The sequence below is a fragment of the Salvelinus sp. IW2-2015 genome, linkage group LG28 (genome assembly GCF_002910315.2).
Source record: "Salvelinus sp. IW2-2015 linkage group LG28, ASM291031v2, whole genome shotgun sequence".
NCBI classification, from domain to species: Eukaryota; Metazoa; Chordata; class Actinopteri; order Salmoniformes; family Salmonidae; genus Salvelinus; species Salvelinus sp. IW2-2015.
The window spans coordinates 13,191,271-13,216,509 of record NC_036868.1 but is presented as its reverse complement, the minus strand read 5'-3'; the positions used below and the strand labels follow the sequence as shown (position 1 = coordinate 13,216,509).

The window sequence follows — 25,239 nt, the reverse complement described above, 5'->3', positions numbered from 1 at the left end:
ATGGGGTTCATCCTACAGCAAGATAATGACCCAGAACATACCTCCAGGCTATGGGGTTCATCCTACAGCAAGATAATGACCCAGAACATACCTCTGGGCTATGTCAGAACTACCTTCTAACTACCATCTAAACCCCATTGAGCTGGTTTGGGATGAACTGGGCAGAAGGGTGAAAGCAAAGCAACCTACAAGTGCAACACATTTGTGGGAACTTCTGCAACAGTGTTGGGAAGAACTTTCCGAAAAATATTTCATTTCGATTGTAAAAAGAATGCCACGAGTGTGTTTGGCTGTTATGCCTGCAAAATGTGGCTACTTTGATGAGCCAAAAATTTAGATTACATTTTGTTAAACAAAACAATTCCATTATTTTTTTTTTTGTCTCCAGTTGTTTATTTGTTCTATGCTTTAATTTCAGAGTACATTAAGACATTTGTCACGATGTATAAATTATTGGAGACAGGCGCAGGAATACGTAATAGGGGGTTTTAATACTCCACCCAAAAATACAACATGCCATGAAAGGCACCGAGACAAAGCCCAAAACAAACATGTGTACAAAAACAAAGGGATGTGACCCAAACAAAAGAGTGAGGTTAAACTTCTAATAAATACACGGGACGAGACCCGTAATAACAATACACGGGATGAGACCCGTAATAACAAGTGCGAAACAATACACCGGACGAGACCCATAATAACGAGTACACAATACACACAGCGCGAAAGCCGAAACAAGAAAGCACAGGTACTCACAAGACCAACGGACATGGGAACAATAACTGACTAGACAATGGTGAACAGAGGACACATATATACAATTACTAATCAGGGGAATTGGAATCAGGTGTGCGTAATGAGACAGTTCAATGATGCCTAGAGGCCGGTGAGGTAGACCTCCGGAACTGGTGCACGGAATGAGCAGCAGTACCGGGGGAATCCGTGACAACATAAAACTGTGTGAATTTCAATAAAACTGGAAAAATTGAGGTGTTCTAAAACTTTTGACCGGTAGTGTATACCTGGCAACTGTCTGCTCCCCCTTCAATGTTCCCAGCACACATCTCATGGTCCTTGATTCTGTTGTTCAGGTAGGCTGGACGATTACACACTTTATTTTCTATAACAGGGAAGCCCGTCTCCTTGAGGAGCCCTTCTCCACCAGTTCCTACAAAGACAAAGATCAATGTTTCATGTCGGAAAATATCAAAATATTATTGGTATATTTGCATCAACAAAGTAATGGAGTCCTGGACAGAAGAATAACTTAATTTTGTATCATGTTATGAGAGCAACCATGAGGGGAAAAAACATGCATGACTCTTGAACCTTGTGTCTCTCCCCATCCTGTCACATAGCACTCTGTTCCAGGTGGTACCACATAATCCTTCTCAGGTAAGCATGCTGGTAAAACCTTGTCATTTATGATTGCAGGGCTGCAAATCAATCACACAAGTCTTTTTACAGCTTCGGACCTCCAAACAGCAAGACAAATATAAAACATTCTATTGTGTTTTTATTAAAGACAATGAAATGGGCTCACTCACCTCTCTAGCTTCAGTAGTGCAATGTCTGTTTCGCCAGGTCCCAGGATCAGTTTCTCCAGTTTACGCTCCTGCTTGGACAGTTCATTTGCTCCCTCTGTATGCGTTCCCAATACCACCATGTAGGCAGATGGCCTCTTTGATCTGATATACACACACACACACACAGACAGATGTACTTGTATGAAATCCATAACTAAGGCCTCGCAGTAAAAATGACTAAACAGTAATGCTGCTTTTCTTCTGTGTAGGAGGCTAACACTCAGCCACTACCAACTTTACCTCTAAACTGCACCGTGCGCGCAGCTCCCTTCGCACAGATGAAATAGAGAAGCAGAGATTGAACTTCTTTCTAGTTTTCCCTTAAGAGTTAACACTATCAAAGTTTCGCTCTGCTGTGGGAATTGTGCTCCAATCAATGCAATATTAGCCACTTTCAATGTAACATACCGAAGCAAAATGAACTATGCAAAACTAACTGTGCAATATATTTTATTGTAGGCAAAGCATATTGGCATAGGATTCTATTGCACTGACATGCACGACTCAGAGCCAATTTATGCTTGATCCAACAATGTGGTCGGAGGCTCCACATTGATGGTGTGACGCAATTGCGGAGCCTCCTGAGGCACGCAGATGCCAAATGTATTTTATTTATTTAACTAGGCAAGTCAGTTAAAGGACAAATTCGTATTTACAATGACGGCCTACAACGGAAAAACCCTAACCCGGACGATGCTGGTCCAATTGTGCGCATCCCTATGGGACTCCCAATTACGTCCGGTTGTGATATAGCCTGGAATCAAACCAGGGTCTGTAGTGACGCCTMTAGCACTGAGATGCAGTGCCTTAGACCGCTGCGCCACTCGGGAGCCCTTGATCTCTGTACCACATCGCAGTGGGGCTCCATATAGCTCCACATTGACATGATTGGTTGACCGTACTGTAGGTGAGGGCGGGAGGTCCTGCATAAACACAAACTCACTTCCTTGACAACTTCTTTCACAACAGCTCTGCGCTGCTCGGCAAAGCGCAAGAAGTATAAATGCCCTGACTTCTGCTGAGGCCATATCACCGTAAATGCTGTATGGCCAATGCAGACATCGGCTTGACCATACAGACATCGGATTGACCATGCAACACCTGTCAGACCCATAGTATAGTCTACACAGACCGGTACACAATAACCAATCAGATCTGCAGGAGGGCTTTATGCAAATAGCCATTGCCATATATGGATCGGCACCATTCCCTTTGAATTGGACAGCATGAGCTGTCATGAGCTGACACTTGTTCTGAGATCAAGCGAGAGCTACATGTAGCCACCTGTTCACATTTGTTCATACTATTTGCTAGTTAGTGAGTTATTACGCCAGCTAAAGCTAATTTCTAGTCAACAATGGGGGATTGGTTGCTTCCTACAAGAGCACAAAATGTGTGCATTTTTAGCCATCTTTGAAAAGCAAGTCAGGCAAAGAGATTGTTTTATGTCTTAAAGGGGCAGTGTTGTATTTTGAGACAGTCTTGAATAAGATAAGTAGCCAGTAGGCAGAGGGTAGCATMATTTGTCTGATTCCCTGCAATAATGGTATGGGAATAATAAAAAATTGTAAAGTGGTTTCTTGCATCAAACAACACAACATTTTCAGTCACCTTCTTGTCTGAATGACAAGTGGATAAACAGGTTAATGTCAAGCCCTGCATGTTTTTGTTCTCCCAAAAGTCTGATGGAATGTAGGCCTACATTGAACACCACACATAGGCTGCTACTGTAGGCTGAACGATAGAACAGCTATTTCCATCTTAAAAAGTTATGTGATGCATTTTTCACCATTGTTTTTGATGGTAGGCCACTCTGGTAGTTCTACATTATAATCAAATAGCCACAGTAGCCTACTTGGCCACAGTTAAAACTTTAACTTAAAGCAGTTACAGCGTCAGTGTTGCACAGAATTTTCACAATGTTCATGTTTGCACTCAGCAGACATGAAATTTGCTTAGAGCCAAAAATAATTAGAGGAAACATTGGCCACTACTACACAGTATGTATAACTGCCCTCCTGGTTGGTATAGGTTTAGTAAGTAGTAAGCCTCATACGGGCACTGATGAGGGCTGCTCTCTCACCTCTCCAGGCAGTGTACAGCAGTGAGGACCCACTGAGGGGCAATCAGAGTTCCTCCACAGAAATGGATGCCAGTGCTGCAGAGGGATGGACAGAAGGGTAAGTGAATAAGTTCTCCGTGAGATATTGTTTTGTCTTATTGTATGTAATTATCAATATGTTAATGATATTCATGAAAGGGAATGGGATACTATCCTCCATACTTGGTTCTCAGGCTGATCTGCCAGGGCCATGAGTGGGGTTTGGACACACAGCCTCCAACGATGCGACCGAAACACCTCCTGGGCTTTGTAACAGGCTGCCCACATGTCAAGCCAGCTGGAGACCAAAAATACACTTTTATTTGTGAATTCCACAATGTAGACCAGATAGAATGCAGGCAGATATACATATAGTAACCACATACAGTACATCTGGATAAAGCAACTGTGTTAAAACAACAGCCATTTGTATAATGATTAACAGAAACTGTCACTCACAGTCAGAGTGCGAATTACACCGTGACATTCGGGGTGGCGGGTAGGGGGGTTATTGGGTGCACACAATTTTTTTATGGGTCTATAATAAAGAAGTAATTTGAGGTAAAAATGTATTACCTTTTAATGTGGCATGAACACAACCATTCATGATGCTTTAATCTGATTGTCAAACAAATCACTTCAAAAAGATGGCTACCTGTGCATGTTCCTCCACTCCAAAATAATAGAAACAGTGCAATACATGTACTGTACACTCACGCCATTTGATGAATGGAAATAGACATCTGTTTACATAACACCAAAAGTTGTGCCTAATGACATTCAGTTATTGCCATTGAGTAGGCCTACATTAATTAATGCGGCTTGCTGGCAAATTTACTTTTTTGTTAGCCTGAAAAGTTGGGACACCTGAAATGGGTCTGAAACTGTCCCAGGAAAAACTGGATGGTCACCCTAACACACAGGGTCAATTTACTAGACTAGGCTACAATGTGTAGGCCTATTACTATGCACTTCGAATAGGCCTTTCTGTAGCCAGTGGTGTAGTGGTAAAAAAAAACTTGGTGGGTAAACTCTGATTTCCAGTCACGGTGAAACAAAGTAACGCTCCCTATACTTTCACTGCATTTTTCTGAAAAGGTGGTTAAACTGCGTTTAGCCGCATTTACATTCCACTAGGCCTCACCACTGCTGGTAGCCTGCCCTCTCAGCCGAGGCAATTTTACACACATGAACACAAGAGTTAAATCAAAACAGGATTACGTCTTAGTTCATGAGCTGGTCATAATTCATGAGTTGAATGCTTGGAGTCTTCATAGACCGTGTGACATAAAACACTACATTTCTTTCCTTACATGAATTACATTTATGACAGTGTTATTTGTAATTATTAAGCATTTAACAATTGAATTAGAACACTGAACTTAAATCCAGTACGATTCCTGGATCTTGGAGATCTCTGAAAATGCACTGTAAGTATAACTATGCCTACGTAAAATGTAATTATGTTTTGCCATGAAAACCGTTCTCATGGGCACACAAATCCAAAATAATGTAGGCATATGCCATTGCAAAATGTAATGCTTCTAACCAAAATCAAATCAAATGTATTTATATAGCCCTTCTTACATCAGCTGATAGAGTCAACTATAGGCCTACTGTCATTAATGTTGGATGGGTTGGATGCAGATTGGTGTCTAGCTGTAGGCAAGTTGTCTAGTGATATTGGCGACCATCATCAGCTGATCCAGGAAAGAAAACAAATATTGATAGAAAATAATAAAGCTAAATAAATGGTCTACTTCTTCTGGCCAGGACGGCACAGAGAACACCAATACCCGCAATGAGTGCTCTAAACAGCTGACTGACAAAACCAAACGATAAATCAACGGATAAATCTAATGCATTGGAATAAAAGCATATGCTCTTTTTTTATCAAGGGCGCATGGCAAACAAATGGCGAAAATCAGCAAGTGCAAAGGAAAATCTATGCATTTACAGGAGCTCAGCAATGGCCAAAATTCAGCCCTACTGAGTGAACAGTGCTGTGGACAGGGAGGTTTGTGCAGCCACGTAGAAATACATGGTTTAAACCATGACAGAGAGGTGGGGGTGTTTGTTTCATTTGTAAGCTTTTATTTTCATATTTACCACTGTAAAACATATTTACCACTGCATTTTAAAAAGGAGAATGGTTAAATTAGCATTATTTAGACACCCCCCCAAATGTTGACTTTTGTTCTATTTAGTTGAGCTAATGTCTCATTCAGGGGAGCTGAGCCCCCCATAGCTCCCCCACAATTTGCACCCTGGTCACAGTAGTCCACATACCGCAATCTGGGATTTGGCAGTAGTCCCATTTCTGGTTTCTGTCTGTGGTGTAGCACCATGGTCCATTCACGTCATTGTCAGGGTTTCTACAATTCTAACAGTGAAAAGGGGCGCTGAATAAATATAAGTACATCTTCCCAAATGTCTGTCATATGCAATACTTTTGCAGTATCATCTGACATGATTTAAATATGTCTTATAAGAAGACTTCTTGAACTTACATTGGACTCCATGCCTTTGTCAGGGTGGGATTCAGGGGTGAAGCTGGCGTGCTGATGGGGGCTCTGGGCGCTCCAACTCTGACAGGTGACACCCAACATGGTCATGGAAGTAGGACCCCTATATGTCCCCCCGTTGCCCACCTTGCAATCTGAAAGCCAGTCAACAGAAAACAATATCAGGGATAACATTTCTACCCTCAACATTGACAATGTAGGATGAATGAATGAATGTTGAACTCAATTCTAATCTAGGTAGTGTTTTCAGTAATTAATTACTTTTTCTTTATGTAGCGGTGTAGCTAACTACTGGAACTACACACACTTATTTTTTGTCTAAAATAAAATGTGGGTAAAGTAAGCAATACTTTCCTTTGTTTTTCGGCATCAGCCCTGCCTAATTCTCACTTGAAACATAGTTTTTGTGTTAAATAGGCTAAATTACACATTCTGGTAGCAAATGAACCTATAGTGAATTGTAGTCTATGGCATTTCAGATTTGCAGTGCCTTCATAAAGTATTCATACCCCTTGACTTCTTCCACATTTTGTTGTGTTACAGCCTGAATTCAAAATGAATTAAATTGAATAAAAAAATATATATATCTCACGCATAAATATATATATTTCACGCATAATACCCCATAATGACAAAGTGRAAATATGTTTTTAGACATTTTTGCAAATGTATTGAAAATTAAATACAGAAATATCTCATTTACATAAGTATTCACACATCTGAGTTAATACATGTTAGAATCACCTTTGCCAGCAATTACAGCTGTGAGTCTTTCGGGGTAAATCTCTAAGAGCTTTGCACCCCTGGGTTGTACAATATTTGCTCATTATTCTTTTCAAAATGATCTGTCAAATTGGTTGTTGATCATTGCTAGGCAACCATTTTCAAGTCTTACCATAGATTTTCATGCAGCTTTAAGTCAAAACTGTAACTCGGCCACTCAGGAACATTTACTGTCTTTTTGGTTACCAACTCCAGTGTAGATTTGGCCTCCTGTTTTAGGTTATTGTCCTGCTGAACCAAGTTTTCCACTAGGATTTTGCCTTTGCTTAGCTCCATTACGTTTTTTTTTTTTTATCCCCAGTCCTTAACAATTACAAGCATACCCATAACATGATGCAGCCACCACTATGCTTGAAAATATGGAGAGTGGTACTCAGTAATGTATTCTATTTGATTTTCCCCAAACATAACACTTTATATTCAGGACAAAAAGGGAATTGCCTTGCCAAATATTTTGCAGTATTACTTTAGTGCCTTGTTGCAAACAGGATGCATGTTTTGGGGTATTTTTATTCTGTACAGACCTTCTTTTCACTGTCAATTAGGTTAGTTTTGTGGAGTAACAACAATGTTGTTGATCCATCCTCAGTTTTCTCCTATCACAACCATTAAACTCTGTAACTGTTTTAAAGTCATGGTGAAATCCCTGATTATTGATACACCATCTAAAGTGTAACTTCACCATGCTCAAAGGGGTATTCATTGTCTGCTTTTTATATTTTTACCCATGTACCAATAGGTGACCTTTGCGAGGCATTGGAAAACCTCCCTGGTCTTTGTGGTTGAATCTGTGTTTGAAATTCACTGCTCGACTGAGGGACCTTACAGGTTATTGTATGTGTGTTCAAAAATCATGTTAAACACTATTACTGCACACAGAGTGAGTCCAAGCAACTTATTATGAGACTTGTTAAAGATGCACTATGCAGAAATTTTGCCGGCATTTCCTGGTTGCTAAAATTCTAATAGTTTCAGTTTATGTGACAAAATAAGCAAGTATAGTGTAGAGAATCATTGTAGCATCTAAACTGCTGTGAAATATATTTTACAAAAGCAAAAATATTATATTGTTCAGCTGTTTGAAGCTGATGTACAAATCCGAAAGTAAAAGAAGCAAAAACGAAATGTAAGAACGGGAAGCATAGAAATAGCGTGCATAGAACCGATCTACCGCTTCTTAGACTTGCTTTCAATGACAAATCTATACTGTTTGTATCGCCCAAAAAGTTACAAATTGCAGCTTTAAGCACATTGTTACTTCTGAACCGATTTAAGGCTTGCCATAACAAAGGGGTTGAATAATTATTGACTCAAGACGTTTCAACTTTTTATTGTTAATTAATTAATGTGGACGCTATCATGGATAATGCTGAATGAATCGTGAATAATGATGAATGAGAAGGTTACAGAGGTGTAAATATCATACCCCCCCCCCACCAAAAAAATGCTAACCTCTTCTGTTATTGTAATGGTGAGAGATTAGCATGTCTTGGTGGCATGATACTTGTCTAACTTTCTCGCTCATCATTATTCATGATTCATTCAGGATTATCTTTTATCATGGTAGCATCCACATTAATGTATAAGTGTTTATAAACATATTCTATTCTTATTTCCCAGAAAAGTGACTCCAAAATGACACAATATATTTTTTACCATTAATATCTATTGGGCACAAAATAATCTTAAACACAACCAAAACAAACAGCAAATGCATCCAACAAGTTTGTATAGTCACAAGCTTAATGTAGTCATTGCATGCTAGGAATACGGGACCAAATACTTGAAATTTTACTACACACATACTGTAAGTGAATACTTTTGGTCCCCAAAAATGGGGGCACTATGTACAAAAAGTGCTGTCATTTCTAAACGGTTCACCAAATATGGATGAAAATACCCTCAAATCAAAGCTGACAGTCTGCACTTTAACCTCATAGTCATTGTATCATTTCAAATCCAAATTGCTGGAGTACAGAGCCAAAACAACAAAATATGTGTCAACGTCGCAATACCTTTGGAGATCACTGTATATTTTCAAAATAGCTTCCCAAGCACTGATGGAAGGATGGATAGATTACCTCTGCTGTCGTCTGCTGTCGTCTCTGCTGTCGGGGAGGGTTTTGGCTTGGCCTGGTCATGTTTGTCAGGTTTAGGAGTAGGCTTGGGAGCAGTTGGGCATCTTTGCACACTGCAGAACTCCCAACGAACAGAGGGGTCAGTGGTGTAGCACCATGGTGCACGRTCGCCATCAGGGTTCCTACACAGGTTTCTTCTCAAATCGCTGTGAAGCACATATAAAAGACAATGTCCTCAGACACTGAAGATGACATATTACATTGTTTGGCTTTCAATGACTAGATAGTAGAAGACGGAGATAGAGCTAGAGATATACATTGCCCACTTGACACAGACATCAGTTCAACATCTAGTTTTGATTTACATTTGATTTGCACAAGTTCTAAATGACCTTACGTTGATGACTTTTTGCATATCTAGTCAGTTTTCCACATTGATTCAGTGTCATGACATAGATTTTGCAGTTTCAAATGACGTGGAAACAACGTAGATTCAACCAGTTTTTGCCCAGTGGTTAGAGATGATTTGACTATGCTCTAGGCCTCACGCTTTAGGGAAGACCTGCTGTGTCTTATTGTGACCGTGAGGTGTCATCGAGCTCCAGTACTGGCATCTCTTCCCACTGATGGTCTCTGTCACCATACCACGATAGTCGGTCCCGTCGCCCACATAGCAGTCTTCCTCAGCTGGAGGGGGAGCTGCGTAATCTGAGGTTTAAAAACAATATGAGCCACATCAACCAAATTAAATATGAATTTTGGTGAAAAATGTAGGCTGTATGGATTGCTAGTGGATGACATGAGTTTCGCTAGGTAGTTAGTATATAGCGATTTTTGCATTTGGGAAAGCTATATAAATCCAATGCATTAACATCATCATCATAATCTTCATTATCATCATCATCATGATGCAGTGTCAAGTGACCTGGTCCAGGAACATCTCCACAGCTAGGCACCTTGCAGTACTCCCAGCGCGTCTCTGGGTCTGTAGTAAAGCACCAGGGCATCTTCTCATGGTCTGGGTTCCTGCAGTAGTTCAGTTCCAGGCCTCTGACAGGAACACAAACAACCACACATATTGGTTAAATCACAGTCAGCCTGTATCTATAAGACATTAAAACACTGATCTACTGCACTGAGAAACGCAAAGTTCGGTTCTTGCTTGAGTAAAAACAAGTTGCCCAATCTCGTGGGTTGATCTTACTTGCATGGGTAGTTGTCTGGAGTTCTGTTGTGCTGTTGGGGCGTCTGAGTTGCCCAGACCTGACAGGCTTTCCCAGATGCTGTCACTCCGATGGTTCCCCTGTAGGCACTACCGTCGCCTGTGGCACAGGTGAGCTCCTCCACCACCCTGGGAGGCTCAGAGGCTAAGGGAGAGGGAAAGAGTGAGGAAAACTTCCTGGGAGTTAGTAAACTCATGTTTTAATTACATTGTTTATATTAATGTGAAAGAGCAGGGGAAACAGGGGTCATGGGAGACAAAAGAGATACAAGATGAAGATAATAAATGGGGTGACAGAGTCGCTAGTAGGGAGTAGAAGGGGTCCAGGTTACGAAAGCCATAGACAATATACTAGTAATAGTGTTGTATATCTATGATAGCTCACTGCAGCGAGGGATAGAGCAGAAGTCCCAGCGTTTGGAGGGGCTGGTGGTGAAACACCAGGGTCTGGGGTCTCCGTCTGGGTTCCTACAGTAATTTTCCTCCAGGTACTTCTCAAGAAGACTGGAGAGAAAGGGAGGGTGGGGGGGGGGGGGGGGGGGGGAGAATGAGATGAAGGAGCACATGGTTAGACATATACAGTGAGCCAAAAGTATTGGGAAAGTGACACATTTTTTGTTTTTGACTCTGTACTCCAGCACTATGGATTTGAAATGATGAGGTTAAAGTGCAGATTATAAGCTTAAATTTGAGGTATTTTCATCCTTAACGGGTGAAATTAAAGCAGTGTAGAAATTAAAGCAGTTTTTGTTACATTTTTATTTAACTAGGCAAGTCAGTTAAGAACAAATTCTTATTTTCAATGACGGCCTAGGAGAAAGATACACCCGCACACATATCATACCCCCACGAAATGCTAATATTTATGCATCTGTAACTTTCTCACTTATCACAATTCATTCAGGATTATCCATAATCAAATAGCATCCACATGAATGAATAAGTGTTTAGAAACATTATATCTTATTTACAATACAAGTGACTCCAAAATGACACAATACATTTATTAGCATTATTTTCAATTGGGCACAAAATAATCTGAAACACAACCAAAACAAACGGCAAATGCATCCAACAAACTTGTAAAGTCACAAAGCTTGTTAGTCATTGCATGGTATGAATATAGGACCAAAGACTTTGACTACTTTAATACACAATACTTTGGTCCCCCTAAAATGCAGGGGGACTATGTACAAAAGTGCTGTAATTTCTGGAAATACCCTCAAATTAAATGTATAAATCGTAAATTTCAAAATCGATAGAGCTGGAATACAGGCCCCAAAACATACAAATGTGTCACTGTCCCAATACGTTTGGAGCTCACATTCAAAGATATTACACCAGATATTACTGAGCGAGAGAGAAGAGAGAGGAGAGAGAAGAGAAGAGAGAGAAGAAGAGAGAGAGAGAGAGAGAGAGAGAGAGGAAGAGAGAGAGAGAGAGAGAGAGAGAGAGAGAGAGAGAGAGAGAGAGAGAGAGAGAGAGAGAGAGAGAGAGAGAGAGAGGAGAAGAGAGAGAGAGACGAGAGAGAGAGAGACGGAGACAACGAGGAGAGAGACGAGAGGAGAAGATGAGAGAAGAGAGAGAGAGGAGAGAGAGAAGAGAGCAGAAGGAGAGAGAGCCCAGGGAAATGTGCTCATCTGTGGGACACAAATGCGCGCACAGGAACACTACCTGATCTAACGAGCACACGAGGGGACAGCTTTATTACAGGCCATACTGTTTCTAACTGTCTTAATCTCCCCATAGAAACAACAGTGACAGCACCCTCAACAAAAACGGAAGGGATCTTTTGCAGCTCTGTCGAAGCCTGGGTCTGTACTTTGTCAATGGCCACACTACAATAGACTATATGATCACAGACATTGACCCTTTCTCTCTCAGCTCATTCACTGTCAAGCCACTAACACCTCTGTCTGATCACAGCCAAATCACGTTGTTCCTCAAAAGAACAGACATGGAAACAACCACAGATTCACAGCCCAGTAAGCTGTACAACATCAGAAATGCATACAGATGGGCCCAAAACAGCACAGAAGAATACCAGAAAGCAACCTGGAACCAAAATATCCAAACACTCTTAGATAACTTTCTGGATACCACATTCACTCACAGTAAAGAAGGCATCAATCTATCAGTACAAAACATCAACTATATATTTAGGCAAATGGCAAAAGAAGCACAATTGAAATCGATAAAAAACAAAACAAAAAAGATCACAGATGACAACTGGTTTGATGCAGATTGTAAAACGCCTTCATTACTGTGAGACTTTAAAACTCTATAAACGTACACTCAGAACCAAAAAAGCACAGTACAACAGCAAGCAGCTGACACTAATTGAGGAGTCCATAAACACACACAACTTCTGGCAAAATTGGAAAAAACTAAAAATTAATTAGCGATACAAAATGGTGACATATGGACAACCCATTTTAAAACACTCTACAACACAGTTCAAATTGACACAAACGCAGAACAACGCCAAATTCATGAGAAGTTGAATGGATTAGAAGAAGCTATAAAGGACACTCAAAATCCACTGGACTCCCCAATTACTGACCAGGAGCTCTATAAGAAACTTCAGGCTCTCAAATTTAAAAAGGCATGCGGACCTGATGGCATCCTAAATGAGATACTCAAACTCACTAGTGCAAAATTTCAATTGGCTATATTAAAACTGTTTAATTTGATCCTGAGTGTAGGTTATTTCCCTGACATCTGGAATCAAGGACTCATAACCCCAATCTTTAAGAACGGAGACAAATTTGACCCTTACAATTACAGAGGAATTTGTGTGAACAGTAACCTGGGGAAGGTTTTCTGTAGTATTATAAATGTAAGAGTTCTAAACTTCCTTAATAAGCACAATGTCTTGAGTAAAAGCCAAATTGGATTTATACCAAAACATCGAACAACTGATCATATTTACACCCTACACACCCTGATAGATAAACATGTCCACCAAAATAATACCAAAATATACGCTTGCTTTATCGACTTCCAAAAAGCATTTGTTTCTATTTGGCACACAGGACTGTTCTACAAAGTTATTGAAAGTGGTGTAGGGGGTAAAACATATGACATAATTAAATCAATGTATACTGGCAATACGTGCAGCATTAAAATTTGTAAGAAAATAACAGAATTCTTTAACCAGGGGCGGGGCCTTCGCCAGGGTTGCAATCTGAGCCCTGCACTCTTCAATATTTACATTAACGAATTGGCCACTATTCTAGAAAAATCCTCAGCCCCTGGTGTTAGTCTCCACAATTCAGAAGTTAAATGCCTACTCTTCGCAGATGACCAATGCCTGCTGTCACCCACAGCACATGGCCTACAGCAGAGCCTGGACCTGCTAGAGCAGTACTGCCAGACATGGGCCCTGGCAGTAAACCCCAAAAATACTAAAATAATGATTTTCCAGAGAAGATCCAGATCTCAGGGAATTAGACCAAAGTTCTCCAATTTGGTACCCAACGAATATACTACTCCCCGAGTACTGTACAACCTACAATTACTTCGGTTTAAAAATAAGCTCAACCTCCCGGACACCTTCAAGTGAGGACAGTGGAATGAACCTGATGAGAGAACGCAGCGCAGGCGATTCTACCGCCATTTAAAAAAGCTAATTCAAATTCGAAATACCCTATTAAAATTTGGCTACAAACTAATTGAAATATGTCATTGAACCAATTGCACTTCTATGCGCAGCGAGGTGTGGGGTCCACTGCAAAAACAAGTATTTCATCATAGATGGAACAAAACACCCCATTGAAACCCTGCATGCAGTAGTTTGTAAGATTCTCCTACATGTCCGAGGGAAATACTACAAAACAGCACTGCAGCATGCAATTAGGCCAATATCCACTAATAATAAAAAAATTAAAAAAAATAGCAATTAAGGTTTTGGAAACATCTAAAATACTGTGACCCCCTCTCATATCATACCATAGCCCTGCAATGCCAAGAGCTGAGCAAAGAAAAGAGTCCCTCATCTAGCTGGTTCAGGGCGGAGTTCACAAACCTGTTCTACTAACACACTGAAGCCTCAGACCAGAACATCCAATCAATTAGAAATAACACCAAACTTACAACACAGCTCAAAACAAAACTATATTGCTTATTGGGAAACACAAGCACAAACACAAAGCAAAATGCAGTGCTATTCTGGCCCTAAATCAAGTACACCGTGCTAAATATTTGACCATGGTTACTGATCAAAACCTTAGAAAACCACCTTGGACAACAGTAAGGCTCAGTGAGCACAGCCTTGCCATTGAGAAGGGTAGATCAGCGAAAACCTATCTCCCTGATAAGAGGAAAGGCTGTGCAACCACTGCACAACAGCAGAACCTGAGACGGAGCTGCATTTCCTGACAAGATGTAAAAAATATAAAACAATATAGAGAGTGTCATTTCCCCAAATTTGAAACCCTTATTCAAGGTTTCAAAGACCTCTCTGATGAGGATAGGCTACCCGTCCTGTGGGGGAGGATGCAGAGAGCTGTGGGTTGGCACGCACTACATTGCTGCCTGCATAAGTTGAGAGCACAGTGTCTGACAGACCATCAACCACCTGCACATGTACTCTACTGTATCGCTTATTGTTATTGTTGCATGTATATGGTCCTATTTTGAGACCTGGTTATTGTTGTTACTGTGTGCCCGTTGAACAATTTTGATTCTCATTTTTATTTTTTTTATTCTTGTAAATATCAATAATAAGCTTTGGCAATATGTAACACTTGTTAACGTCATGCCATAAGCGAATTGCAGCAGAGAGAGACGAGAAGGAGACGAGAGAGAGAGAGAGAGAGAGAGAGAGAGAGAGAGAGAGAGAGAGAGAGAGAGAGAGAAGGCTATTACGCGCTGGGAATGTAGCCATGGTTGTGAGGTTTCTGGGCGTTCCAGTGCTGGCAGGTGTAGCCATTCTCAGTGGTGGAGATCTTTCCCCTGTAGTTCTTACCACTGCAGTGCATACATTCCTCTATGGACCAAACCACAGCACTTTAGAAATAAAACACTTCCAAATTACACCGACTGCATTTTTTAAATTGAACTGTCATGATGAGCGAGTGACTAAAAAAAGTAGTCAACTCTTTGTTAAATATAGACAGTATTTTAGTAGTTTTGAAATCTTAATTTTTGTGCCAACATGACACCAGCTGTTACATTAGCTTATTGGGACATAACAAGATATTGAGGGTACCGCTGCAGTTCTGGACATTGCAGGTCTCCCATCTGGTGTCAGGGTCTGTTGTGTAGCACCAGGGACCTTTGCTGTCCCCATCAGGGTTTCTGCAGAAGTTGGACTCCAGGTCGTTTTTGGGGTGTGTTGACGGAGTCATGCTGTAAGAGACATTCACAAAGATAACGTGAATTTAATTCAGGTGTTAAGAAATCTAACCTCGCAAGTTACTTAAGAGATTGAACAGGATCTTAAGCACTTACAAATTCATAACATATTGTATGAATTCGATTTTTTTGTTGTTGCAGGATGTGGGTGATTTTATTTGGCCMCCCAAGTTTTCTGAGCAAAATATATTTTTCTATTGTTGGATATAACAGACTAAAAACACCAGCAAATCAGCTCCAAGTGATTTTAATTTTGGAAATCTGTTCTAAAGTATTCTCGTGGATAGTAGAGCGATATATGTAGGGTTGCAAGGCTATCGGTAATTTACCAAAGTTAACTGGAATCTTCAGTCGTTTTGGTAATTAACAGAAAATAAATGGCAATCTATCATAACTTTGGTAATTTATACTTGAGTAACTTAAAAAATGTGTATTTATATAGAGTATACATTTTTTATATCTGTCTACGAGTTTCTAGTAGATAGCCCATATGGTTCAAGAGAAAATAGCATAATTAATGGAAAAAAACATCTAATCAACAWTGGCATTACTTTCAATTTTCAATTCCCTCTTCCAACTATTTACTTTTTTTACAACTGCCACCAGTTTGACTCCAAAACATTGACAACAAATACATATTGACAGAGTAAAATAAATCAAAATGTGTTAACAGTATTTAATGCTGAAACCCTCATATTAAACACAAATTATATTCACTAAGTTGATGGTTTATATGTAAGATAATGTTTTACAGCTTTGTCATTCTATATACAATAAAAGTTTGGACACACCTACTAATTCAAGAGTTTTCTTCATTTTTACTATTCAAAGTAACCACCCTTTGCCTTGATGACAGCTTTGCACACTCTTGGCATTCTCTCAACCAGCTTCACCTGGAATGCTTTTCCAACAGTCTTCAAGGAGTTCCCACATATGCTGAACACTTGTTGGCTGCATTTCCTTCACTCTGTGGTCCAACTCATCCCAAACCATCTCAATTGGGTTGAGGTTGGGTGATTGTGGAGGCCAGGTCATCTGAAGCAGCACTCCATTCTTGGTCAAATAGCCCTTACACAGCCTGGAGGTGTGTTGGGTCATTGTCCTGTTGAAAAACAAATGATTGTCCCAAACCAGATGGGAAGGCGTATCGCTGCAGAATGCTGTGGTAGCCATGCTGGTTAAGTGTGCCTTGAATTCTAAATAAATCACTGACAGTTTCACCAGCAAAGCACCCCCACACCATCACACCTCCTCCTTCTTGCTTCACAGTGGGAACCACACATGCGGAGATCATCCGTTCGCCTACTCTGCATCTCATAAAGACACTTCAGTTGGAACCAAAAATCGCAAATTTGGAATCATCAGACCAAAGGACAGACTTCAACCAGTCTAATGTACATTGCTCGTGTTTCTTTGCCCAAGTAAGTCTCTTCTTCTTATTGGTCTCCTTTAGTAGTGGTTTCTTTGCAGCAATTCGACCATGAAGGCCTTATTCACACAGTCTCCTCTGAACAGTTGATGTTGAGATGTGTATGTTACTTGAACTCTGTGAAGCATTTATTTGGGCTGCAATTTCTTAGGCTGGTAACTATAATGAACTTATCCTCTGCAGCAGAGGTAACTCTGGGTCCTCCTTTCTTGTGGCAGTCCTCATGAGAGCCAGTTTCATCATAGCTCTTGATGGTTTTTGYGACTGCACTTGATGAAACATTCAAAGTTCTTGTAATTTTCAGGATTGACAGACCTTYATGTCTTCAAGTAATGTTGGACTGTTGTTTCTTTTTGCTTATTTTAGCTGTTCTTGCCATAATATGGATTTGGTATTTTACCAAATAGGGATATCTTCTGTATACCACCCCTACCTTGTCACAACATAACTGATTGGCTCAAACACATTATTAAGAAGGAAAGAAATTCCACAAATTAACTTTTAACAAGGCACACCTGTTAATTGAAATGCATTCCAGGTGACTACCTCATGGAGCTGGTTGAGATAATGCCAAGAGTGTGCAAAGCTGCCATCAAGGCAAAGGTGGCTACTTTGAAGAATCTCAAATCTCAAATATAGTTTGATTTGTTTAACACTTTTTTGGTTACTACATGATTCCATAAATGTTATTTGATAGTGTTGATGTCTTCACTATTGTTCTACAATGTAGAAAATAGTAAAAATAAAGAAAAACCCTTGAATGAGTAGGTGTGTCCAAACTTTTGACTGGTACTGTATATATTTTTTGTATCTTATTTAATTATTTCATATATTTTACATGTGATAAGGCCACAAGATGTCTTGTGATAGATTACACAAAATCCTTGAAAGACACAAAAATTATGGTAGTTTACTGGTAAACTCGAAGTTTCCAGTAATATACCCTCCCTTTCCAACCCAAGATACAGTGCCTTCGGAAAGTATTCAGACCCCTTAACTTTTTCCACATATTGTTACGTAACAGTCTTATTCTAAAATGGATTCAATAAATAAAACATCCTCAGCAATCTACGCACAATACCCAATAATGACAAAGCGAAAACAGGTTTTTTGAATTTTTTGCAAATGTATTAAAAATAAAAACAGAAATACCTTATTTACATAAGTATTCACACCCTTTGCTATGAGACTCGAAATTGAGCTCAGGTGCATCCTGTTTCCATTGATCATCCTTGACATGTTTCAACAACTTGATTGGATCCACCTGTGAAAAATTCAAATGATTGGACATGATTTGTAAAGTCACACAAACGTTGACAGTACATGTCAGAGCAATAACCAAGCCATGAGGTCGAAGGAATTGTCCGTAGAGCTCTCAGACAGGATTGTGTTGAGGCTAAGATCTGGGGAAGGGTACCAAAACATTTCTGCAGCACTGAAGGTCTCCAAGAACACAGTGGCCTCCATCATTCTTAAATGGAAGACGTTTGGAACCACCAAGACTCTTCCTAGAACTGGCCGCCCGGCCAAACTGAGCAATCGGGGGAGAAGGGCCTTGGTCAGGGAGGTGACCAAGAACCCAATGGTCACTCTGACAGAGCTCTAGAGTTCCTCTGTGGAGATGGGATAAACTTACAGAAGGACAACCATCTCTGCAGCACTCCAACAATCAGGCCTTTATGGTTGAGTGACCAGACGGAAGCCACTCCTCAGAAAAAAGGCACATGACAGCGCGCTTAGAGTTTGCCAAAAGGCACCTAAAGACTCTCAGACCAAGAGAAACAAGATGAAACCAAGATTGAACTGTTTGGCCTGAATGCCAAGCGTCACACCATCCCTACAGTGAAGCATGTTGGTGGCAGCATCATGCTGTGGGGATGTTTTTTAGCAGCAGGGACTGAGATACTAGTCAGAATCGAGGCGAAGATGAACGGAGAAAAGTACAGATAGATCCTAGATGAAAACCTACTCCAAARCGCTCAGGACCTCACACCGGGGCGAAGGACAACGACCCTAAGCACACAGCCAAGACAATGCAGGAGTGGCTTCAGGACAGGTCTCTGGATGTCCTTGAGTGGCCCAGCCAGAGCCCAGACTTAAACAAGATCTCTGAAGAGACCTGAAAATAGCTGTGCAGCAATGCTCCCCATCCAACCGGACAGAGCTTGAGGGGATCTGCAGAGAAGAATGGAAAAACTCACCAAATACAGGTATGCCAAACTTGTAGCGTCATACCCAAGAAGACTCAAGGCTGTAATCGCTGTCAAAGGTGCTTCAACAAATTACTGAGTAAAGGGTCTGAATATTTATGTAAATGTGATATTTCTGTTTTTTATAAACTTGCAAAAATGTAATTTGTTATTATGGGGTATTGTGTGTAGATTGATGAGGAATAAATACAATTTAATCAATTTTAGAATAAGGCTGTATCCTAACAAAATGTTGAAAAAGTCAAGGGGGTCTGAATACTTTCCAAAGGTATACAAATGTAAGCAAGGTTTGATAGCAAGGTTTGAAATGATTTAGTTAAATATTATATCTGTTTGGGATTCTTGCAGAACTATGGAACTCCCTCTTGTGGTTATTTTTTATAGGAAAAAGTCCTCATTGAAACTGACATTAGGCCAAATGTGGAGAATTATACATTTGCCTCTGTTGCCCATCAAGTAGCCTATTAATGTATATGTCATTGTAGGCTACCATTTGATACAATAGATATGTTGAAATGATGATATCACTGGAGTCATTGCAAATCAATTTGTGCCACTTATGCGGCCTACCTGGAGCTGACAAACTTCAGTTTATTATTGTTGTAGCCTTGTGTTATTATCAACACATTAGATTGACGGTAAACCAATTCAAAAAATAAACACTGGCTGTTGTTAACAAACAAATTCAGTTCATATATATATTATAAATTTTTCATTCAGTAATTTAAATTATGACCCCATCCTCAGTATCCTATTCCAGCAGGCTACTAGGGAAACAAGCACTTCTTATTGCGAAATCGCCTCGCTATTTATGTTGAATAAATTAGTCTGTTAATTTGAACTAAACAAGCGGCTAAATTGTTCAGTTTACATCTGGTCTACATCTTGACAAGGCTACTGTAGACTATCTGAAATGAGATGTAGGTCTATCAGGGGCTATAGGCTTCCGGCCTTTATCTTAGCTAACTATGGCAAAAAGTAATTCGATTTTAGACTGTAGCCCATACCCAGGGGCGCTGCCAGGGATTTTGTGCCCTATGAAAAGATATCACATTAGGCCCCACAACCACAGGCCCCACCAACCCTGCGCAATTGCTGTAAGCACACACCTCCATAACCCAATAAACCCATTCAAAGCTTTAAATAACTCTACCTTTGCAGGCTTTGAACTCTCTTGTAGTCCAATATTTACTGTACGATATTTACTGACAGTGAGCTGTGAAAATATAACACTGTGCAGACATGCATGCGACATTCTGCATACAGTGGAATTCACTATTTGATGCTACACTGATACCCTCTATAAGAAATGTGCTAAAGGTMATCTTTTACAGTCTAAATGTAATTTTAATGGTCAAATTCTTGAATGGAAAATTATTTTAACATTAATGAATAACTTAAAATAAATATAACTTAAATATACATTAACCTCTTCAATTAAAATGAATTAACATTATCATCTATAGAATGACATAACAAACAATATAATAAAATCAGCAGCAGATTTTTGAACTAAGTATACATACCGACTAGAAAATAAGCAGCTGCAAAAGTGGAAAACAAAATGAAAATGGAAACGAAAAGGCCTGATGGTGGCGCTAGAGGAAAGGTCAAGTGGTCTTCAAATTAATAGGTTTCTTCCACTTGGGGTCTTGATTGTGCACAACAAATTTTATGGCAATCCAGCCATTACTTTGAGATATATCTTGTTCTCAGTCTGTTCTCAGCAATACAGAGGCTCTCTGGATGTTTACTTTTTGCCCCCCAAAAATTTAATTCAAATAAACCTTTAGTTTTATTAGTACATTGTAAATAAAATATTATATTAATGATGATAGGTTAATAATTTAATATTTAAAWTTTTTTACAGTCACAGGCSCTTAGAATTGTCCTAACCCTCTCCCCATACGGCGCCCCTGCCTATACCTATTGAAATGACAAGTCATTCTTGCAAATGGGCCATTTATAACGGTTTGTACTTATAACATCCAGCACATAATAACAGCCAGAAAATAGCCTAACATTTAGTTTTTTTTTATTCATCCAAGTGTTTCTTGCTCAGAGATTTCGAGATCCTCTGTCCAACTTTCATCACTCAAACTCTCCTGTCAGATTTATCTATAATCATGCACATGCGCAAAAGGGATTTATTTACAATTATAATCCTTGTTCAAGCCCTGAATGCGGATTAGTTGAAGGCCGTGGTATATCAGACCATATACCACGTGTATGAAAAAATATTACTTTTTACTGTTCTAATTACATTGGTAACCAGTTTATAATAGCAATAAGGCACCCTGGGGGTTTGTGGTATATGGCCAATATATCCAGGCACTCTGTGTTGCGTCGTAATTAAGATCAGCCCTTAGCCGTGGTATATTGGCCATATACTATACTCCCTTGTACCTTATCATAGCAGTCAAGCGAGTTAAATCGACATCCATTGATGGGAAATGATCTGGCGAGTTTAATAAGGGCGAATCATCTTTTCTCTTTTCACATATTCAAATTCCTAAATTAAGTAATGTCATAGGCTTGCAATAATTATTATTTTGAGGAAACCTGAATTTTGCTTCTAACATTACAAGTAACTATGATATTCCTTCTTAATTGTCTCGATAACGTTATGGAAAATGGGTTTATTGTATAGATATGGCAACTCCTCTCTTGCTGTAAAATGTTTTTAGGCATTTTTAGCAAGTTATGGGTAGTCATTGTTCTCGAAATTTGAACTTGACCTGGCAACCCTGGTTGGAAACGAAACTCGGCGGGTGCACAGTGCGCTGTTAGGATGCTAGGTTGCAGGATTGCCCGAAAGTAAATTGATGTTTCGCCTAAATTATATAATTACTMATCTCTAAATAAAATAACTCAAAATACTTCACCAGGGAGCCACAGAGGTTCATTTTCTTATTTAAACATTTGGGAAGCCGGGAATTTGGGTAGTGGGCGTGGCAATAGGTCTAGCTGATTGAGTTGCGGCTGTCAGTGAAAAGCGTCTAAAATATGTGTTAACATAATTTGCTTCGAGTATATTTTAAAATGTTGCATCAAGAAAAAGGGAAGGGGGTGTGGCGAAGATATGTTGCGTCTCTCTCCAGAATGCATGAATATATAGGAAAGTGCCCATTTGACAATGTCTGATTTCTGATTGTCTTAACTCACCACACACCACCATTTTGTTATTCACCTCACGCAACTCAACGAAGTTTTTTCTAAACATGCATTGCAACTGATAGTTCCTCAGTATTTGAAAAAAAATTCAAACACGCCCAATCACCAAGCCTTAGTGTGAAAGAGCAAAATATATCCCATGTATCCAGGGTAAACGTCATTAAAAACTGCTTTCTGTCCTCAACTCACTGGCCCAGGAAACTCCGAGGGCCCGGAATAGGCTAGTTGATATATAAATATATACATTATATATACAACATATATATATGTTGCAAGTTCGCTAGCGAAAGCTCCGGGACCGACCAAGTGATGGTTTAATAAATTGTTGCACTTCACTAGCAATTGCTCAAGACCGATAGAAAGGGAGGTAGACAGGCAGATTAGAGAGATGAATATGATTGAAAGAACCGGAATTTTTATCAGGATATTTTCTACTGTTTTTATCTGTTGGCTTTAGGCCTATTTATTACTTGGTTGACGATGGAAGTTCTAGGCCTACTGCGGCATCACTGAGTTCTATGCTCTCGTTTCTTTAGCCGCCAATGGATCACAGAGTATACATGTGTCGAAATGGCAGAGGCTAGTGCTCTCGCCATAATTGAATTTTAACTTTTAGATTTTTATAATTTTACTTCATATTTTTATGATTAACCACGTGACAATGAAAAGTAAAACGTTATTTATTGAAATGAAACTGTTCCACGAAAATGCGCATATATACATATACATTACTGGCACGCAGATTGGTAGAAATGGGAGGATAATTTGTAAGTTTTCCCAAACTTGAAACTCACGAGTTGCCTATGGTCGTTACTATTACATCCATTAAAAACAATTGTGAACGCGCAAGTCCCGTTTAAAAACGTGCCAGCTTATTGAAATCAAAGGCCTGTCCAACTGATTCGTTCTGGCGCCGGATCTGGTACAAGTTGTGGCAGAGCATACTTAGGCTTGTGTGGATATTTTGATGCCCATCTCTGGCAAGTCTTCCCTGAGTTTGTTTTGGACTTTGTTCCTCTGTAGTCCATACCGATTCCATTTACACACTCCATCAAGTACTCTGTAAAGACAGAAAATAAGATGTCTCAACAGTCGTTGGTGGGTTGATTGGTTAGTAATCTTTGCCTTTTTATCGAGCAAGTTCAGCAGTGTACCAAATGCCCCCCTTGGGTAATTAAAAAGCATCATCAGGCTTTTACTATCTGAGATGTTGTCATATATGGTCAGTATGGAATTTGATTTACCCTATGTGCCTCCCACTGACGGACTGATTGGACTCTCTTGTTTAGATAATCTGCTTCAACTCTTAGGTTTGTTTACTGACACAGTCCAAACATCTTACTGGACRTTCCACAAAAGTTAGCTAAATATTAACCCAAAATAATGTTGACCAATACAGTCGCATGAAACTCATTTGTATTTTAATATTTGTAATACATGAATGAACATTTTTGTATGGGTTGATACATTTTTCACAAGGGAAAATCTGTAGCTACTTATCAAGAAAAATCTGAAAAACATGAGGACTTGCCTTTCTTTTCATATAGAGAAGTGCTGGTTCTTCTCAGAATAGACTCTATTTTGCCATTTGCTGGTATTGTCAAACATTCTTGATCCTTTTCAATGTACATGAAGGACCTACCAAGAAACATTCAGAATTCATTTTGACTATGAAATAATTTCCCCAAAATTAATTCATTATCACTATTAATGACCATAAGCATAATGATACCTGCAAGTGAAAGCTGTTTCAATGTTACACTTGATAGCACATTCTAGGACTGTGCCTACTGAGTACTCCCTCTTCACCAAAGAGAGAATCCAGGCGCCCTCTGTTTTTGCATATTCGTCCAGGACAACCGCACTGACTAAAAGGACAAACAGATAACAAATACTGAGTATGACTGAAAAAATTACCGGGCCCTGTTTGCCTACACTTGCTCTGTGATGCAATGCTTAAACCCAATGGTTCCAGGGCTATACTGCTGTTACAGACCACTAACATAGAGGTTGCAACATGAAGGTCTATTGACAGATGAGTCATTTCTGGAGTGGACATAGAGTACAGACAAAAAACAAGTTATTCAAAACAATTTACAAGTAAGAAAAATACATAGAAGCGTTAATGTAATAAACAATGTTTCAACACTTTACATTGTTCTTATTACTGTGCACCGTGTAACAAGTATTGTAGTTACTCATTCTTCCACTGTAGTGTACATCCACTACAGCAGTAAACCTAGCCCTAAATAAAGGCTAATAGATAAGTAATTACAATACACTGTACAGTACTAAGAACAATACATCCAATGTGATTAAACTAACTGCTTCAGTTATAAGGTTTGACAGAAGATAATCTTACAAAATGATTATATTGAAGAACTAAGCACACGTGAAGTAACTTCGTAGACACAGGTACCTAGCAAAGAACTGAAGGGAACAGATAGACGGACTAATTTGTGAATAAATGTTCAATTTCCAAGTATAAACACTGTGTGGGAATCCTTCAGTTCACTTCAACTTCAAATGCGTAAAATGATGCCAGCTATATCTTACCTGCAGATAAAAGGGTGCCTAGCAAGAACGTTGTTTTGTACAGGTCCATGATGAGCACTGTCAAGCAGCGTATACAAACTCACCAGTTCGATACGTTTTGTGTCTTTTTAGCCATGTCAGTAAGACAAATAGATTTCACTTGTCAGTCAATCATTGGCCTAACAAGGACATGGAGCAGAGGTCAGGCTGTGTATGTCAATGGGATTTTAGTACATTC

At 39.6% G+C, this 25,239-nt stretch overlaps 1 protein-coding gene across 1 annotated transcript in view; it reads right to left on the bottom strand.

The window, feature by feature from the left end:
- The window catches only part of LOC111954610 (plasminogen), a 27,603-nt gene extending 2,364 nt beyond the window's left edge, over nucleotides 1-25,239 (bottom strand). Inside the window, exons 1-18 of the mRNA XM_023974476.2 lie at nucleotides 25,023-25,239; nucleotides 24,199-24,334; nucleotides 23,998-24,104; nucleotides 23,412-23,526; nucleotides 15,508-15,647; nucleotides 15,165-15,285; nucleotides 10,681-10,799; nucleotides 10,278-10,440; nucleotides 9,999-10,123; nucleotides 9,622-9,781; nucleotides 9,077-9,279; nucleotides 6,198-6,346; nucleotides 5,977-6,070; nucleotides 3,871-3,985; nucleotides 3,670-3,744; nucleotides 1,548-1,688; nucleotides 1,330-1,436; nucleotides 1,023-1,168 (exon numbers count right to left, since the gene is read on the bottom strand). Of these exons, the coding sequence (XP_023830244.1) occupies nucleotides 1,023-1,168; nucleotides 1,330-1,436; nucleotides 1,548-1,688; nucleotides 3,670-3,744; nucleotides 3,871-3,985; nucleotides 5,977-6,070; nucleotides 6,198-6,346; nucleotides 9,077-9,279; nucleotides 9,622-9,781; nucleotides 9,999-10,123; nucleotides 10,278-10,440; nucleotides 10,681-10,799; nucleotides 15,165-15,285; nucleotides 15,508-15,647; nucleotides 23,412-23,526; nucleotides 23,998-24,104; nucleotides 24,199-24,334; nucleotides 25,023-25,071 (2,265 nt within the window). The 5' untranslated portion in view covers nucleotides 25,072-25,239. The remainder of the gene's footprint in view (nucleotides 1-1,022; nucleotides 1,169-1,329; nucleotides 1,437-1,547; nucleotides 1,689-3,669; nucleotides 3,745-3,870; nucleotides 3,986-5,976; nucleotides 6,071-6,197; nucleotides 6,347-9,076; nucleotides 9,280-9,621; nucleotides 9,782-9,998; nucleotides 10,124-10,277; nucleotides 10,441-10,680; nucleotides 10,800-15,164; nucleotides 15,286-15,507; nucleotides 15,648-23,411; nucleotides 23,527-23,997; nucleotides 24,105-24,198; nucleotides 24,335-25,022) is intronic.